The following is an 18,987-nucleotide window of genomic DNA, read 5'->3' as shown; positions in this document are numbered from 1 at the left end:
GATGAGCACTGGTTGTCATCTGTAAGCGATGAATTGCCAAATTCTACTCCTGAGACCAATACTGCACTATACTTGAATTTAAATAAATCAAAAAAAAAACACACACAAAAAACAACAACAAAAAATGGTCAGCAAGAAAATAACAAGGAGGGCTGAAATCCTAAGGCACGATTATAATTTTGTAAAAATATCCTTTAAGAGACAACAGAAACGGAGCAGAATTACCCGACCAAAGATTATTTTCAAGCCTTTCAGCTAGGTGCCTGAGAGGATGTTGTGTGCTTTCTAACATTGTATTTGAACTTTGCATTTGCCCAGAAACAACATCTTCTTGCTCGTTTCTCTTTTTTCTCAGGACTCCTCTTTCTGTGGCCTTCAGATGCAATTTTCCCCTCTTGCTTCTCCTTCATGACCCCCAGGCTGAAAGCTTAGCTTGTTAGCTAGTCTCTGACTTTTTCCTTCATCTTCCACAACTATTCTTTTACTTAAAAAAAAGAAAAAAATGGAAAGAAGATGTAAAGTTGTAAGCCTGGTCAAACACTGCACATAGAATTTCTTCTTTTTTCGTACTCATATTTGCTATGGCTATTTTTAGTACTTTTTTTTTTTTTTTAAGTAAGTGACCATTCTTATTTGGTCACATTTTTCCAGTCTGTAAATTGTTACTAGAGGTCAAATCCGGAATTCTTTCAGATCACTAGGGTACCACCTTATGCCCTATAATCATTTACTCACAGAACCCTAGTGGTCAGAATGAGATAACCAACTCCCCTATTTCCTAATTGTACCCGACACTCATTCTGCTGATTACTTGGTGAGCAAACCCAACCAATTGCTAAAGTGAAAGTAAATCTAATAACATATCAGAGTTTTCTGATCTCTGACAAAAGTTTTTCATTTTATTCTTTCTCCCCAAGGCAGATGGCTAGGGAACGGAGGAAAGAGTAACTTCTGGCCTTTCTTCCTGAGACATTTCTTTCTGTCTTCTCTGCGGACCCAGAAAACAAATATGGCTGTTGTTTTCTACACTTTCTTTCTTTTTTTTAAATTTTTTATTAAAAAAAATTTTTTTAAACATTTTATTTATTTTTGAGACAGAGACAGAGTGCAAGCGGGGGAGGGGCAGAGAGAGAGGGAGTCACAGAATCTGAAGCAGGCTCCAGGCTCCAAGCTGTCAGCCCAGAGCCCCATATGGGGCTCGAACTCACGAACCATGAAATCATGACCTGAGCCGAAGTCGGACGCTTACCTCACAGAGCCCCTCAGGCACCCCTGTTTTCTACACTTTCATTTGTCATTTGTCCCATTATTTTGTCGCTTCCATTCTGTGTCCAGGGGCATGGCTAGGACCCCACACTTCTGCTTCCAGGTACATTGGGTCCTGGGAGCAGATTAGCCAGATTTCCACAGGATTCCCCCTCCTCTGCCCCTAGCTCAGACACCTCCTCTTTCCCTATAGACACATAATCATGATGGCTGTCCTTACAAGTTGACTCAAGTGCCATGAGCAGTGACTGTGTGCTCTCATTTTTCAGATAGAACACCTACTTCTCCCCTTATTCCTCCCTGCCCTCTCTGACCCTCTTTTGGTTTAAATCCAAACAAGCTCAGTTGTTTAACTAGCAGACACCCAGAGGGCAGAGGTTCTGTGGTGAAGAAATGCATCAATCCCCTCTAAGCCAGAGCATGCAACCCGCCATTCTTTTTCTGTCTCTTCTTCCCCTCCCCCAAAGATGGTTACAGCTTCCAGTTGACCCTCCGTGTGGATGTATACTGCTGACATGTGGTACATCTCCTCTTAGATGACATGTAAAGAGAACCTATTTCAAAGCATCCATTGTTTATAGCTGTTTTAGTTCTTTTTGCTTCAGGCTCTTAGAACTGGAAAATAGCTAATCAAGGGTAGTGCAGAAAACTGATTTCAGCTGTTTCCTTTATAGTTTACACTATTTGTTTCCCTTTGTGACTACATTCTTCTCTCCAGCTCTCCAGATGGGTGTTTGGAATAAGAAGGTCGCTTTGAAACCCATAAACGTAGGTTTAAAGAGTAGACCTTCTTTTTCTCCTTTTGAAAACCATCTTTTTTTTTTCCACTGAAAAACCCATTCCTTTTGACTATTAATAGTCCGTGCCTATAAGGAGTAGACTCCTAAAGAGGCATTTGACATTCACACTTAGGCTGCCCTTGTGTGTGTTTGTTTGGAAGCAAAGGCTTTTTACTAACCAGGCATTTAAATATTTGATTTTTTTTTTATTTGGAACATGCTATTGAGCCACAATGCCCCTCTGATTTAGGTAAAATAAATAACTAAATATGCTAAAGAATAACAAATTTACTAACTTTGATCTGGAGTGTATGGTCTGGTACCATTCCCCTTCTACCACTGTTTATCGATTGCCTGCTATGTGCCAGACATTGTCCCCGATGCTGGTAATAGAGTAGTCAACAAGCTCCCCTAGTCCTTGGTCTGGTGCTTACCCATCTTGAGCGTGCCTGAAGTTAGTTTCTTAGCAGCCAGATGGAAACGGTACTACCATTCTATTCCACCTGCCGCTTTGTATGGGAAATAATATCAATTGCTAAAACGTGTTTCATAACCATGTGACTATGAAACTGGTTTCACATATTAAATGAGAACACTGGACAGAGCAGATCATGGCCCGGCCATAGTGGGGGTGGAATGAAGGCGAAGGATGGCTGCCCGTATGCCACTGCTGAACAAAACTGCCAAGCTTCTTGGCACTGTGCTTATTTCAGTCAAACTGTTACTGACAAAAGCTCCCCCTTGTCTGGCCTTTGTTGGCATGGAACTTTTGCTTAGATTGTTTTAACTTCTTTTTAACATCTTGTGTTCATTATGCCTCTGACTCCATTAGACCTCTCCAAATTCTCTAGTGCATTATCATTTCCATCTACCTGCTGTGCCCCGAACCTACCAGCTTCCCTTTTTACAAAATGTATCTGAGGAATAATTTCTTTCTAGTCATTTTCCCCTACGAGGTAGATTTCTTCTTCTTGTCCTTCAGTGTAACTTTCTACCACCAGATGGCCTTTGACTAAAATTCTAGCTATTAGCGAAAGCCCCTGGCACAATGCTAGCAATGTTGCCAAATGGCATCGTCTGGCAGAGGCAAGCTTCCTGCGACAGCGAGCTCTTGTGACTGTGCGTGGACAGCGAGCTCGTGTGACTACGCACATACACACACGCATGCGTGCAAATGTGTGTCTAGCATGTATTATATATTTTAGCAATTCTGCTTCTAAATTTGAAATTTTATGTAGGCGTGATTCTAGATTGTATTTTTGAGCAAACCCTCACCGTGGAATAAGAATTACATAGAGTTGACTAAGACACAGTTAAACAAGCAAATGGCATATGTAAATCTAACTTACTAAATTGACTTTTTTCTTCCTTCACTCCCATTTAAGAAAGATCTACCAGGGCGCCTGGGTGGCTCAGTCGGTTAAGCGTCTGACTTCAGCCCAGGTCGTGATCCCACGGTTCGTGGGTTTGAGCCCTGCGTTGGGCTCTGTGCTGACAGCTCAGAGCCTGGAGCCTGCTTCAGATTTTGTGTCTTCTCTCTCTGCCCCTCTCCTGCTCATGATCTGTCTGTCTCTCAAAAATAAATAAGCTTTAAAAAAAAAAAAAAAGACCTACCAAAGGCTTGGATTAGCCAAATTTTTATTCTGATCCTCTTGTGGTATTAAAACTGTAAGTTCCTCAAGTAGAGAACTTGGAAACTTCAGCTAGAGAATCCTGGCATTTTCAAGCTAGAAGTAACCTGGAAGGTTAGCTCCTTGAATTAAGATTGCCAGATGAGATACAGAATGCCTAGTTAAATTTTAATTTCAGATAAATAATGAATAATTTTTATAAATCTATGTATGTAATATTTGGGTCATAGTTATGCTAACACATTATTTGTTGTTTATCTGAAATTCAAGTTTAATTGGACGTCTTGTATTTTTATTTGCTAAATCTGGCAACCCTAACAACTTTAACAGATTCTCCAAGGAAATAAACTTTAAGCCAAAGCACGAGGCTTAATTGAGATTTACTATGTTAAACTGTCTGTTGCCATTCCAACTAGCAGGAAGAGAGAAGAGAAATAGTTTTTAGCCTGAAGGTTGGCGAGGGAAGGGTAGAAAATAAACTCCTATTTTTATCTCTACGCTAAAGCCATCTCATTGCCAGAACAAACATGGAAGCTATATAGTGCAGCTTCCCAGATTTAGTTGCTACAAAGGCTTTACTTACTGTAAATAATAAATACACAAATACACCAAAACTCTACAGTGGTCTTTCATGATGGATTTCTATGGAGCCTTTGCAAATTAAGTGCAGCCAGACCCGGCAGTGAGCAGTGATCATAATGACCCAGTTTTGCCTCTCTGTAACCCTTGAACTTTCTCCTCCTCCTGGTTTTGCAGGGCCTCCTTCCTTGCCTTTCATCTTCACTGGATGGTTCGTGGCTTTTAGTCCCTCAGCAGGAAGCTGGAACAAAGCTCTGCCTGACTTCTCAGACAATGCAATCTGGGTCAAAACACTGATAGAGCTTCTGAATTCCACAAGTTTTGTTTCCTTTTTGAAAGATTTGGTCAAGTAGAGAATCATTCAATAATCTACCCTTTTCTTGCTTATGATGAAACAATTTCTGGAGTCTGTTTAAATCTATTTCAGTAGAACTCATTGAAGTGGCTATTGGCATTCTTTAGTAAGTGTGATTTTTTTGGAGCCTAGATGCCACTGTACTGTTAGTTCTATATCTGGCCATTTGGTGGTTTTCTTTTAAATTATGGTCATTTTACAGCCTTTTTGTTCTTTGGTTATTAAAATACTGAAATTGTGGGACCCCCCCCCCAATAGAAATGTTCAGGGTTCCTCACAGGAAGATGTTGGTAAGCAAGTAACATTCTCATTACTTCACCAGAAACCCAGGTTAATGGGGTCATAAGGCTTGCAGAACTACCTCTAAGAATTGCTGTAGGGGGACCTGGGTGGCTCAGTCGGTTAAATGACCGACTTCAGCTCAGGTCACAATCTCACAGCTTGTGAGTTCAAACCCTGCTGACAGCTCAGAGCCGGGAGTCCGCTTCGGATTCTGTGTCTCCCTTTCTCTCAGCCCCTCCCCTGCTCATGCTCGGTCTCTCTCTCTCTCTCTCTCTCTGTCTCAAAAATAAATAAACATTAAAATTTTTTTTAAGAAATTGCTGTAATAATAGGTGAAAGCCTGTATCACTTTGCTCAAGGGTACCCTCAACAGCTAGAAGATCTAGGTTGGTAACCCAGAGATTTGGAAACCTGCCCAGAGTGTTGATGTCCCCTTGTCTCAACCTCTTAGTATCCTAAAGTAAGCCCACAATTATTTTCTAACCATCCACAGTGTGGAATGTTACATACGTGACATTTTGAAAATAATGCCTACAGGAGCTCACAGCCTAATGGCCTCTTCCTTCAAATGTGAAACTTACCGTCAAAAGGTTAGTTTTGGTAGCATAGCATTAAGCTTTTTTGATTCCATGTGATTTTTTTTTTATTGTTGTTCTTCTTCTTTTTGCAGTGCACTAACTCACTTTTTCCTGTTGTTCCCTGAATATAAAAACAATGACTTTTATGCCACGGGGGAGGTAAGTTGAAGTCCTGTGTTCTTGTGTGCTTCCAATATCCTCGGGACTGAAGTACAGTGACTCATGCATTCAGTATGTACATACACGTACACAAATATATATTAACATTAATTCAGCCCGTATTCAGAATTCTCTAATTATCCCCCAAATGTTCTCTAGAACCCTTTTTTTTTTAAATAAATATAGGAGGGCTCAGTAAAGTTTTGTATATCACGATGGTCTCAGTCCCCTGACATATTGTTGTGGTTGTCTCATAATGATGATTTTGAAGAGTGTAGGCCAGGTGCCCTGTGGCATGTCCCATTTCTGAATTTGGCTGATTCTTTCCTCAACGCGTAGATTCAGTGAAAACATCTCGGCAAGAACATGACACGGGTGATGAGTGAGCCTCCTATCTTATCCCGTCAGGAGGCTCGTAATATCAGTTTGTCTCATTATTGGCGATGCTACACTTGGTCACTTGGCCCAGGTGGTCTCTCCCAGATCTCACCGTTGGAAAGGCACCTTTGTCTCTTGAAATTAATAAGTAGCATGAGACCATGTGGAAATCTGTTCCCTCCAGATCTGTCACCCCGTAGTTTTCGCATTCATTGATGATTCCTGCCTGAATCCGTCATTCCACTGGGGGGTTGTAAATGGTGATTTTTTTTTGGGGGGGGTCTATCTTCCTATAGATGTCATCTAGTAGTCTTCTACAGAGAAGATCTTCCCCTTTTCTTCTTTAACTCTATTTTTTCCCTAGGCTGATTATGTTACAAGTTTTTTAATTTTTTTTATGTTTTATTTTATATTTGAGAGAGACAGAGTGCAAGCAGGGGAGGGGCAGAGAGACGGAGACAGGATGTGAAGCAGGTTCCAAGCTCCGAGATGTCAGCACAGAGCCTGATGCAGGGCTCGAATTCACTAAATGGGATATCATAGCCTGAGCCGAAGTCGGACGCTCAACCGACTAAGCTACCCAGGCCCCTCTACGTTACAATTAAAAAAAAATTTTTTTTACGTTTATTCATTTTTGAGAGACAGAGAGAGACAGAGCACAAGCGGGGAAGGGGCAGAGAGAGAGGGAGACACAGAATCCGAAGCAGGCTCCAGGCTCTGAGCCGTCAGCATTGAGCCTGACGCAGATCTCGAACCCACGAACCATGAGATCATGACCTGAGCCGAAGTTGGATGCTCAACCGACTGAGCCACTATATGCTACAATTTAACATACAGTTAAGTTCACTTGCCTAGGTTGGCTTCAGTTTTAGGGTTTGCTTTTTTTTTTTCCATCCAGTTAAATTTAAGGTTATTTTAAACACGTAGAGCAGCCAATACTTTGGGAGCCCAGGAATCCCAAGGTGCTAAGAACACCACTCTAAACAAAACAGAACAATTTCCTGCCTTCATACATTGTAGAGGCGAAGACAGTGATAAGTGAAGAAATACATATGCGCTATGCGTCAGGCGGTGATGAGTGTCATGAAGAAAGATGAAGCAGGTGGGGGTTGCAGAGTGGTGCAGGTGCTATCCTGAATACTAGAAAGGCTCTCCGGTAAGGACACAACTGGGCAGAGTGCCGAGACCAGTAGATGCGGACTAGTAGATGAGACTAGTAGAGTGATAGCTGCGGTTATCTTAGAGAAGAACTTTCCAGGAAGGAGGGATAGCAAATGCCAAGACTCTGAGGTGGGGACAGGCTTGGTGTGCTCAAGGAAAAGCACGGGGCCACTGTAGAAGGAGCTGAGAAGGGAGAGGCAGACGGATCACGTAGGCCCATGGAAGGTTTTGGACTTTATCCCAAGGGTGATGGGAAATCGTTGAGGGGTGCAGTGTTCACTGAAAGAGTAGTTAGAATCACATTCGATTCAATTCAGCACTCATATGTCGAGTGACTACGGTGGCTGAGGCATTGGACACGTATTGGAAATTCAGGCATTAATAAGACATTGAGCCTACCCTTAGTCTGAAAGCCTGGCAATAGGTAAAATACTGAATGAAAAGGACGATTAGAGAAGTGGCTGGAAAGACAGCACGAGGAGAGTGCCAATAGCTTACTTCTCTCAGTATGGGATCCTCAGGAAAGGCCGGACAGAAGAGGTGACAATTAAACCGGATTTTGAAAGATGCGTAGGGGTGGGTTAGTCAAGGATCTTTTGCTTATAAGTGACAGAAACCCTATTCAAAATGGCTTAAGTAAAACGGGATCATGGCTGTGTCTGGGTGCTCAAAACGTTGTCATCAGGAATTTCTCTCTTGATCTATTCACTTGACTTTGTACTGCGCTAGTTTCATTCTAAGCTATGTTTTTTTCACTGGTAGCCTTGAACCTCTACCCCATCCTCATGTTCTAAGCATAACCTATCAGCTCAACTTTTCTTCCCCAATAATTCCACTATATTCCTGAATCTCATGTGACCCATTTGGATCCCATGCCTGTTCTAGAACTACTAACTGGGGTCAAGGGGATGGACATACACGTTGGCCATAATGGTGCCTGAGGCCCACCCAGTGCCCTGGGAAGGGTGGGATCACAGTGAGGCCCTCCGCCTCTGAATCACAAGGCCTGAGAGTGGGAGATGGGTGGTGCACCAGGGAAGACCCCAGTGACGATACTAGAGGAAGGGCTGGAAGGATGCTGGATAAGCTCAAACCACAGAGGTCCACCGTAAGGGAGACAAGGTGAAAAGAGTCTCAGTTTTTCCAAGGAAATGGCAAGTTAATGGAACCAGGAACTTCCTCATCTTCTGCCTGCGTTCTTCTCTATTTGGAAAGGATATTCTGTTTGGCTTACTCCACTAACATCTTTTTTAAGCCAGCTATCTGGTCAGGATTATTTAGGATCTCTACCAGTAATTCCCTGCTGGTCCTTGACTTTTAACCCATTTCAGAGGCAAGTGGGGCAAAGGGGCAGGAAGTGATGCCTCTGTCATTTTGGAAGCCACCCTGAAAAATTCCCAGTCTCCACCTCCGCCAGAAGAGCGATCTGCTTACTGTGTAATTCCTGCCTTGCAAATAATGTGGTGATGCTATTAACCATGAAGTTGGACTTTCAGCAAAGCTGCCCAATTCTGGGTGAGAAATTTGTCCATTTCACGTCTGCCCGATGGTTTCATGCATGTAACTGAATGTGTGTAGGAAAGGACAGTTTTCTTTTTTACACTCTTGGCTGCCAGGATGAATACTTTTAAGGAAACCTGTGCCTTTCGAGTGATGAAGGAAGATGTGAACGAGGGCAGGCAGGAGCTGGGATGAGATGCAGTCACCAGACAGCAACATTTTCATAGGGGCTACACGGGATATGTTAAATCCAGGGCCACATCTCTTTCTAGAAGGAAGAGCACTAAATAATAACACCTTGGTGGTTTGTTTTATTAGAATGCTGTGTTTTTCCAGTCTAGTTTGTTCCATCTGGTCTTCTGTTTTAAGGTTAGGAGGCAGAATGGAAAAGTAGTTCTGGGTTAATAATCAGGGGACCTGAGATTCATTGCTGGCTTTGCCTCTCTGGGTGATTCCAAGCGAGTTCTTTAACCTCTCCTGGCCTCTGCTTTTCATCTTACAGTCGGAGGGCTTGGCTTTTCAATTAGATCACTTTCAGGGATATTTTGCTTTACTAGATGTTCAACCGTAGTTACCTAGATGTACTCTTATAGCATCTGTATACAATTGCAATTTTAATGTAATACCCACCCTCCTTCTCTCCATCCCCCCCCCCAAAAAAAAACCATTGTGATAGATTTTTCAAAAAAGGGAAATCCTATCTGTTCAGAACTTTTAATTTCCTCACACTGTTCAGGAGGCTGAACAAACAATGCCACTAAAGTAGCAGGATCGTGATTGAAAAATAAATGAGTAAACTCAGAAATGCTTCTCTGGGGCTCCTGGGTGGCTCAGTTGGTTAAGCGTCTGACTCTTGGTTTTTGAGTCAGGTCATGATCTTATGGCTCGTGGGTCCGAGCCCCGTGTCGGGGCACAGAGCCTGCTTGGGATTCTCTCTCTCCCTTTCTCTCTCTTCCCCTCCCCTACTCTCTCTTTCTCTCTCTCTTAAAATAGATAAACTTAAAAAAAAAGAAAAGGTTTTCTCCTCTTCAGCGCAAATGTACTGGACCTAAATATCCTTTCCATTTGCATACTATGAGTGAGGGGTATAGCCTGATCTCAAAAGGTCTGGAGCAGCTGTTCAGCACCCTGAATTTGGTGCAAGAGAGTCTGGAAGTAATAACAATACCTACTGCATAGGATTGTTTTGAGCATCTAATTAGATAATCCTCCTCAAATATTTAATGACGTGATGGCTGTGGCGAGTACCGAACACACGATGACTGTTATTACCGTTCATGGTGAAAAGCTGGATTAATACATTGTGGCTCCAAAGTGTATGACCTAATGTATGTAGACAGGGCCTGAGATATTTTAAAAGTTCTGCTCACGTCTTTCTGGGAAGTGGCATTGTCTCTCCTGTTATTTTGAAATCATCTTCAAAAGAAATAGTTTGCTTTGTCTAAACAACGGTGGTGGGGCTTAGAAGATGATATTCGAAAGTTTGGGATAGTAGCGAAACGTGCCGGGACCGACCCAGGCCCCCTGCCACTGCCGTGTGGACCATGGCGAGCCCACAACCAGGCATACTGTGGGATCTGCAGGCGGTACGATCCAGAAGGAAGAACCGCCTTGTCTCCTTCCCTCCTTCTCTCCATTTCGGCACAGAACACCAACTGGAATTAATTTTCTCTAAAGAGAGACAAATGTGTCTGTAAATCACCCTCCTCAAGGCATGAAAAAAATGTACTTCAAAAAGAGAAACAAGCTGCATTTAATTCACATAATTAACTTTCTTTATAAGGGTTATCCTTTCTGAGCCAGTAACTATTAGTGAGATTGCTCTTGTTCTTGAGGTACAGACTCACTTGAGAATCCTCTCAAGTGTACGTGGGCCCAGCTAGAAGTTAAAGCAAAACAGCCCTCACTGGAAGGCAGGAAGGTGGCGGCGGGAGGAAGGGGGACTGCCCATTGTTCTCTGAGCGTGTGGCTTTGCGTCCTCTCCCCGGAAAGATTCCGTGCCTATGGGTGGTTGTGGCAACGAATGGGGAGCGTGTCCAAAATGGCAGAATATGTGGTTACAACTGAGCATCTCTCCCTGATCGGAAGGAAGGGGCCAAGTTGCCTCAGAGGCAATTTTGCAACCATAGTTAATGTGAGGGCCAAATAAAGGCAAAGCTTTGAAGCTATTTAAAAATTAGTGAGCTTAATAGGATACTTTATCTTCATCTGCATGAGTGAAGTCCTGCTGGGATCATGGAGTCTGACAACATTTACTGGAATCATCATGGTCCACCGGGTTCGGGTTGCAGGCTCCCAGTAGGTGGGAGCCATGTTTGTGTAATGTGTTTCCTACACTACTAAGCAAAGTGTTTGTTGAATGTTGCAGAGCAGCCTTGTGCAAGGTTGTTGCTGGACAAAATAAAAATATTGATGATATTTCTCACCAGTTTCTTTTCATCTCCCTTCCATCGCCCCTGTCTCCCTGCTCTGTGTCCCAGGCCCTGAGAACCCTCCTTTCTACTCCTTTATTTTCCAGGTCCATCCGGTACCCTACCTCCCACCCCCAGCCTCCCTTTCTTTCCTTGGCTATATTGTGCTCAGGTCCTGTTTCTCCATCATGACTATTTTGTTCCTCTCCCCCTTTCTGACTTGCCATCAGCGCACTGTCCATTAGAAAGGATCTGATAAATTAAACTTACTCTCAACATGCTTGTATCTGAATAGAAGGCATAGTTGTAATCGGGGATTTTCCAGCACTGATATACAAGCAAGGAGCGGGAGAGAACTATTCTGCAGGCCCACACCAGTATCCTTTTAGCCCAGGCTTGAATCTGGCCGCCAGAAGGAGGCCTTCAAGAGTCTATAGTTCACTAGTTTTATTTGTAGCTCTTATTTGAGAAGACTGAGAGTGGATTGTAGGGTAGGCATGGGGCTAAGCACTGTTTTATGTATGCCACAGCAACCCTCTGAAGCTGGCACTATTCTTATCGTCCCCATCATACAGTTGAGATGACTGAGGCTTGGAGAGGCGAGGTAGGTCTTACCAAGGTCACTCAGCGAGGATTGGGAGTAAGCAGCTGGATTCCGGAGCCCAAAGACTGTAGACAAGAAACTGGCTAAAGATTGGAACCCTGCTTGTGTAGATGCTGTCTGGAGCCTCAAAACCTCCATCGCTAAGACCTGCCTCTTCCAGAAAGCAGGTGCACTGTGCGTAGAGGGGAGTCAACATCCCTTCCCTATTTCGTGCAGAATGTCTAAGGGTTATCAACCTTATACAAACATAAAAGAAGTTCCCTGTCCTTTTGCACGTTTCTGTCTTTCTGGCGAAGGCTGAGTTTTAATCGTAAAGACTTAGCTTTGATCATAAAGTTTTATGGAGTAAATGAAAGTTTCAAGTGATATAAAGGCTTGAAGTCCGTGGAATGCAATTATTTATTAAAGCTTGGAACTTGCTGAATTTTATTAGATGACATCCAAGCCGCTTTAACTCTTGAGCTCATGACAAATGTCTATTTTCAGTTATGGTCATGTGACCTGCCAATATTTCTTTTAGAATTGAAAATGAATTTGTGACTTAGAACTGGAAGTTTGTACCTTTTGGCCTCCTTCCCCCAACTCCCCCTCCCCCAAATCCTCTGCTTCTGGTGACCACAAGTCTAATCTCTTTTTCTTTGTTTTCTGTGTGTGTGTGTGTGTGTGTGTGTGTGTGTGTGTGTTTTAGATTCTACATGTAAGTGAGATCATACACTGTCTTCCTTGTCTGACTTATTTCACTTAGCATAATGCTTTCAAGTTCCATCCATGTTGTCATAAATGGTTGGCTTCCTCAGTTTTCATGGCTGGATAATATTCCATTGTATGTATGTAACACAACTGCTTTCTCCATTCACCCATCGATGGACACTTCGGTTGTTTCCATGTCTTGGCTGTTGTAGATAATGCTGCAGTGAACATGGGAGGGCACAGCTATCTTTTCAAATTAGTGTTTTGGTTTTCTTTGGATATATTTTCCAGAACTAGAATTGCTGAATCATATGGTAGTTCTGTTTTTTATTCTTTGAGGCACCTCCATACTGTTTTCCATACTGGCTGTGCTGGATTCTTTTTTTTTTTTTTTTTTTTTTTTTAGAGAAGCATCCTTTGAATACAAAATAAGAATATATCATTTGGAAGGCAGCATAGCGTGTACCTTTGCATAAGTATGTGACCAAGAGATACAGATCAAGATGTTTTTCTTATGTGTCTATTCCTAGAGATTCTACATTTCTTTTAAGCTCATTTTGCAGAACAATAGATGTTTAGATAAAGTCATAGTCTTGTTGGGAGACTTCTTTTATTCTTTTTGCCCTTTTCTTTTTTAAATTTTTTTTTTAACGTTTATTTATTTTTGAGACAGAGAGAGAGCATGAACAGGGGAGGGGCAGAGAGAGAGGGAGACACAGAATCTGAAACAGGCTCCAGGCTCTGAGCAGTCAGCACAGAGCCCGACGCGGGGCTCGAACTCACAGACTGTGAGATCATGACCTGAGCCGAAGTCAGAGGCTTAACCGACCGAGCCACCCAGGCGCCCCTCTTTTTTTTTTTTTTTAAATGCAGCAGTGTGGTCTGGAAATTAGATGACACATGGTCTAGAAATGTCTAAGAAGTTGTACAGATTACCACAATACCGAAGTTCCAGCTTTCCCCATTCATTAATTTTCTCAACTGGCCATTTTAAGGACACACGTCTTCTCTCAGAGAAAATAATGGTCCCCAGTGAAATAAGAGTCTACCCCGAGGCCAGATGAAGTCAAGGTCCCTCTCACTCAGTCCTGTCTTCTGGGCTGCTTTATCATTTGTTACGCCATTACACTTGGGCTCTTCCCCCGTTTTTGAGGTTTTTCAATGTGTGTATAAAGCTCTCTTTAAGGCATATCCCCTTATTCTCTTTGATCGCCTCCATAAGTGGGGGTGGTTCCACCAACAGTCTGTGGTTGGTGATATGCTAGAGGATACAGCACTGCTATGACTCCTTCCAGAAGGGTAGCCCGCCCTGTGTCCTTCTGGGGACACGAAGGAGTTATGACCAGCCCATAGGTGAGTTCTTCAAAGAGATGTTCATTCCAGGTGGAGTGGCTGGGGGAGCGGGGACAGAGCAGAGCAGGGGGTGCTCAACATACCAGTCCTGAGGCTGACAACTCCGCCTTTTCCACTTCCAGGCAGGGCTTAGGAACTAGGACCCGTGGACAGTGACGCTTTGTGTCCAGGCTTCGGTGTGTCTCATTTCCAAGGCCATTGCTCATTATCCTGGGTGAAGGTTCCACATGTTTTACCATAAAACGTATACCTAGAAGCAAGGCAGAGAATGAGTATAGCTGCACCTATTTTTTTTTTTTTACCTAAACTTTAGTAAGAAATGCAGACGAGAAACGCAGAGCAGCTCAAACAATAGTAACTGCTAACATATGTGAAATTTCTGCAAGAGGACGTTGTTTCCATTATAGTATTATTCTCTGACACGATTTTTTTTCTTCTAGGGGAGCTGATTTTAGATATGAAATCTTTTTTCCTCCTTTAAAAGTAACTGGGTGGCAGGGGTACAGGAAGCCCGCTGTGAATGTTGCGGGAACATGTAAGAAGGGAGGGCTGCGACGGAATACGCAATTACAAGTTTCTTTAAGTCCCTAGTTCATTGTGCTTTTACACATCTGGATAATTAACCAAGCATTACATTCTCTCTAGACTATTTTTACAAGTACAATATGCTCCCAACGTGATTTCCATTAGGCTGTTCCAAACATCCTTTAAGAACTCAGAAAGATTGCAGACTGAGATTGAAAACCACTGTTCAGCTGTGATGTTGAGACCTTTTCCTCTCGTGGGGGGAAATACAAGACTGAGAGCTGAATTCCGAGATCCTTCCGATGTAAGAGGAAAACTGGAGGCTTATTGCTTTTTTAAGCCCCAGGAATACAAGCATATACAAACACACCTTAATATCTCTGGTCCTCCTTGTCAGAGCCGAGCTCAAAATATGGTCACCATGGGAAAACGTGAGCCACACAACAACGGTGCTGGAAACTGCAGCTTGAAGCTTTTTTAAATATTAGGAAGGAATAATAAGGGCGGACTAAAATCCTGACGTGTCGATGGCTAACCTAATTTGAGTGATTGTGTTAGAAAAATACCTTTGTCTGGCTGAGGTCCTCATTCGAGGGTCACTGCTGAATTCTGAAACAATATATGTTCAGATAGTTAGTGGCCACGCTTTTCCTCTTTTCTTCTTTTATAATCGCTTTGATGCTGTTTCGAGCTTTTATGAGGCCAGGGTCTGATCTGCTGGTAGAAGGTTAGTGCTAATTCACAGGCTTTAGGAGCTTCGCCGGCCAGCTGCTGCCCACATTGATGAACACCAGCAAGAGATCGGAGAAACCACAGGGCTGATAGTTGTGCTGGTTGTTGTTCCCATCGTTGTTATAGGCAGGACTCAGAACAAAAGAAACAAGAGTTCATAAAATTACAGGATTGCGACTGGAAGTCCTAAGGGCCATAGAGTTCATTTCTAATAGGTGAACAAACCTAAAGTCTCTCCCCAAAATATACGTCTCTATTCTATTTAAAATACATCCAGAAAAGAGAAAGCTGGGTAAATAAAACATTTGATTTATTGTCTGGTTGTCTTTGAAAGTGCTGTGGTGGTCAGAGATCGTTAAATTGAGAAATAAATGATTTGGGAAGAATAAACTAACCCGATCTTGCAAAAAAATAAATAAATAAATAAATAAATAAATGTCTCCACAAGGAGAGTGAAAATAATTGAAATTTCATTATAATGTTTCAGTGTCTGTTTTCCATAAAATAATCCCATAATTGTCTACTGTGTGACAGCCTGAGCCACTCAACCAATGGAATGATTAATGAAAACAGCAGTGAAGGATTTGTCACACTGACACAGGGCACGGAAGTGTGTGATAGTCATTAGAAAGCAAAAATGAGATAAACATCATCGTTAGGAGAGCAGATGTGGACTGAACAGTGAGGAATCTGTTTTGGACATGGTTGTAGAACTACCCGTGTTTTCTTTGAATGGCCAACTTAGCAAGCTTGTAGGGGATGAACCCAGGGCTGAGCCCCAGCTTGGGAGACCATAGACTCATAGTCTATTCCAGGACCCTTGACTGAAATGTGATTTGATATGAGAGATGGGAGATGTGGAGGCAGCCAAGCCTAGATGAAATCCCAGCCAGGCACATGATTGAAATGCATAGACCCTTGCTTTCATCGTTTTAAAACATAGGAAGATAATGTTAACTGTCAGGTGGCTCAAATTAAAGTGGGGGAGGTAGCCTATTCATAGTAGATCATAGTAGATGCTCAGAAATTGAGTGAATGTTCCTTCTTAATTTCCTGCCTGGATATATCCCAGATACACATGATGGTCACGGGGGGGGGGGGCGGTGGAGGGGGAGGAAAGGTGCCATAAAAATGTGGCTGTTTTCGCCTAAATTTGTCATCACCTTCAATAGAGCAATTTAAAGTACACACCCTTCCATCTCAGAAAGAGCGAAAGAGATGTTCTATCGCTAGGTCTTATAACAAGACAACTTAAGGGATGACCTCCAATAGAGAAAAAAATGTTTAGCAGTAATGACAGGTTAGTCATTCATTTCTCAAATGTGTCTTCATGGTCCTACTATGTGCTGGGCAAGGTACACCTTGTGAGAATAATAATCCATGAAATGGTAGACTTTGCCCTATCACATTAAAAAAAATTTTTTTAACATTTATTTATTATTGAGAGACAGACAGAGACAGAGAGAGACAGAGCATGAGCATGGGAGGGGCAGAGAGGAGGAGACACAGAATCCGAAGCAGGCTCCAGGCTCTGAGCTGTCAGCACAGAGCCCAACGCAGGGCTCGAACTCACAAACCGGGAGGGCACGACCCAAGTCGAAGTCGGATGCTTAACCAACTGAGCCACCCAGGCGCCCTTGCCCTATCACATTTGAGTCAAGTTTTCTGTAATATTTTTTCAAAAAGAAAGCATTAGCTTTACGAGTTTTGTGTTGTATTCATTTTTGTGCCTTCTCAAATATCTACTGTGATGCCTTTGACAGAAGAGTTGCCTAATAAACCATTACTGAATGAAGGCTGTACAATACAGGTTTACCACTGAAACGATTACTCAAGGAAATTTGGCCTCTTTCGATCACCTTACAGAAATTATATTCGATAAATGTTCACTTATTGTTCCTCGCAAGAGAATATAGCACTTTTGGGCAGCAAACCGCATTTCAGGCATGTAAACACATCTTCTTATTACCACAAGGACTCTAAAATGTGCTCATGGTTATGAATGGATACGTTGTTTTGAGTCAATACTTTGCCTAAATAATTACTACTCCACAGAGGTCTGCATCAGTGAGGAGATCCTGTATAAATTATGCAGATTATGTAATTGTATCATACCTTGGAAGGAGTGTCAGTTTGGGAGTAGGTCAGGGCAGGTTTGATTCTGATTCTGCCACTTAACATCTCTGAGCCTCAATGCCCTCGTATTGAAATGGGAGTAATGGCATCTCCAGCATGCGATTACGGTGTAGAATTAATAGAGCTCTCGGGGGCTCCCAGCCTTTGAACTGCAGACCCCTGCAGAGCCTTGGAAATATTACAAAGGGTCTGCAGACTCATAAGTACCCACATGATGCCTTTAGTCTATTTTGAACACATATGCATTCGCGTTTTTCAAATGCAAGTAAGTTAATTCAAGACCATTCATTCGATGACTGTTTACTGAGCACTAACAGATAAACAGCATCAGGAACAGGGGACATACTAACCCACAAAACAGACGTGGAGCCCTGTGTTCGTGGATCTTTGGTTCTAGTGTGGGTGGGAGAATAACGATGCACAAGATGAATTAGTTGAAGTGTATAGGAAAGTGAATAGGATTCAATGAAAACATAGAGAAAAGAAATATAAAATGTCAAAAAAAGGGGGTGTCCAAATTTTAGAGGAAAAGCATCCCTAGAAGGCTTCACTGAAGGAAGTAGGGGAGTTAACCATAAGGACACTGAGGGAAGAGTATTCCAGGTGGCGGGAACAACTAATGCAAAGGCCCTGGTGGAAGGGGCCAGTATGGATCACAGTCATGATTATGGTCCAAGACGGGCTGGAGAGGAATGAGCAAAAAGGTAGCAGGGGATAGTGTTAATGAAGTGACTAGATCATGCCAATCCTTATGCCTCCAAAAAAGCACTTTTGCTTTTACTCTGAAGGAGATAAGAAGTCATCAGAGGGTTCAGATTTATGTTTTAGTAGACCACCATCTTGAAAATAGACTGGATGAGGGGAAGGACAACAGCAGGGGCAGGGGGTGGTGGCTAGGCCACTGCAATAATCCAGGCAAAAGAGGAGCAAACCTGGAGCAAGGTGATGAAATATGGGTATGCGAAAACACCGGATCCTGGACCTATTTTTTTTTTAATTTTTTTTTTTCAACGTTTTTTATTTATTTTTGGGACAGAGAGAGACAGAGCATGAACGGGGGAGGGGCAGAGAGAGAGGGAGACACAGAATCGGAAACAGGCTCCAGGCTCCGAGCCATCAGCTCCTGGACCTATTTTGACAGAATAGGTGCAATTGACAAGGCTCGCTGATGAACTTTTGTGGGGAGAGAGAGAGAGTGTGTGTGGCGGCGGGGGGGGGGGGGGGGGGGAAGAATGGCACCAAGATTTTTGGTCTAAGCAGTTAGAACAGAGTTAATAATAGAGAGGCTGTTGGAAGGCTTGGGAATTAGAGCTTCATTTTGAACATATGAAATTTGATATTAGACATGAAGGTGGAGATGGTCCAAAAGGAAGCTTTTTAATGTAAAAAATACAAAACAATTTTTTAAATCTCCCTGAATAGTAGCTTTTGTCAGCATAATCTAAAAACAGAATTATAATGTTTGCATCCACAAAATATTTTAAAATTGGAAAAGAACTTTGTACTTGGAAAGGTTGGAAACAGAGATAGTTGTCAAGTGACAATTTCAGTAGCCAATAAATACTACTTTCCTTTTTCTCTTGCTTTAATACATGTTGCTTTCAAGCTGCATCATCGTAAGTATTTTGAAATCTTAATTTTGGCCTTGGGGGTTTCTTTTTCTTTGTAAATGAAGTTTTCAATGGAGCTTTCTGGTAAGAAAGGTTCTGTGGGTGGCGGAATTGTATTCGCTGGCCCATGTTATTTTGGAAGGAAATTAGACTGTTTGCCTATTACACATCCACTTGTCATTTTTTGTGCACCTCACCATGACTTGCATGTCACGGGTGCTATTTGGGATGCCAAAAGAAGTGACAGAGCTCTGTGCT

At 42.5% G+C, this 18,987-nt stretch overlaps 1 protein-coding gene across 3 annotated transcripts in view; it reads left to right on the top strand.

The window, feature by feature from the left end:
- CPVL (carboxypeptidase vitellogenic like) overlaps positions 1–18,987 on the top strand; it is a 127,742-nt gene that overhangs the window by 41,313 nt on the left and 67,442 nt on the right. For all 3 annotated transcript variants that reach the window (XM_049642936.1, XM_049642937.1, XM_049642935.1), the window contains exon 7: positions 5,563–5,629. In XM_049642936.1, coding sequence (XP_049498893.1) covers positions 5,563–5,629 — 67 coding nt within the window. The remainder of the gene's footprint in view (positions 1–5,562; positions 5,630–18,987) is intronic.

The sequence above is a fragment of the Panthera uncia genome, chromosome A2 (genome assembly GCF_023721935.1).
Source record: "Panthera uncia isolate 11264 chromosome A2, Puncia_PCG_1.0, whole genome shotgun sequence".
Lineage (NCBI taxonomy): Eukaryota > Metazoa > Chordata > Mammalia > Carnivora > Felidae > Panthera > Panthera uncia.
Note: the sequence above shows the minus strand (reverse complement) of the source record. Positions and strands in the feature narration are given on the sequence as shown.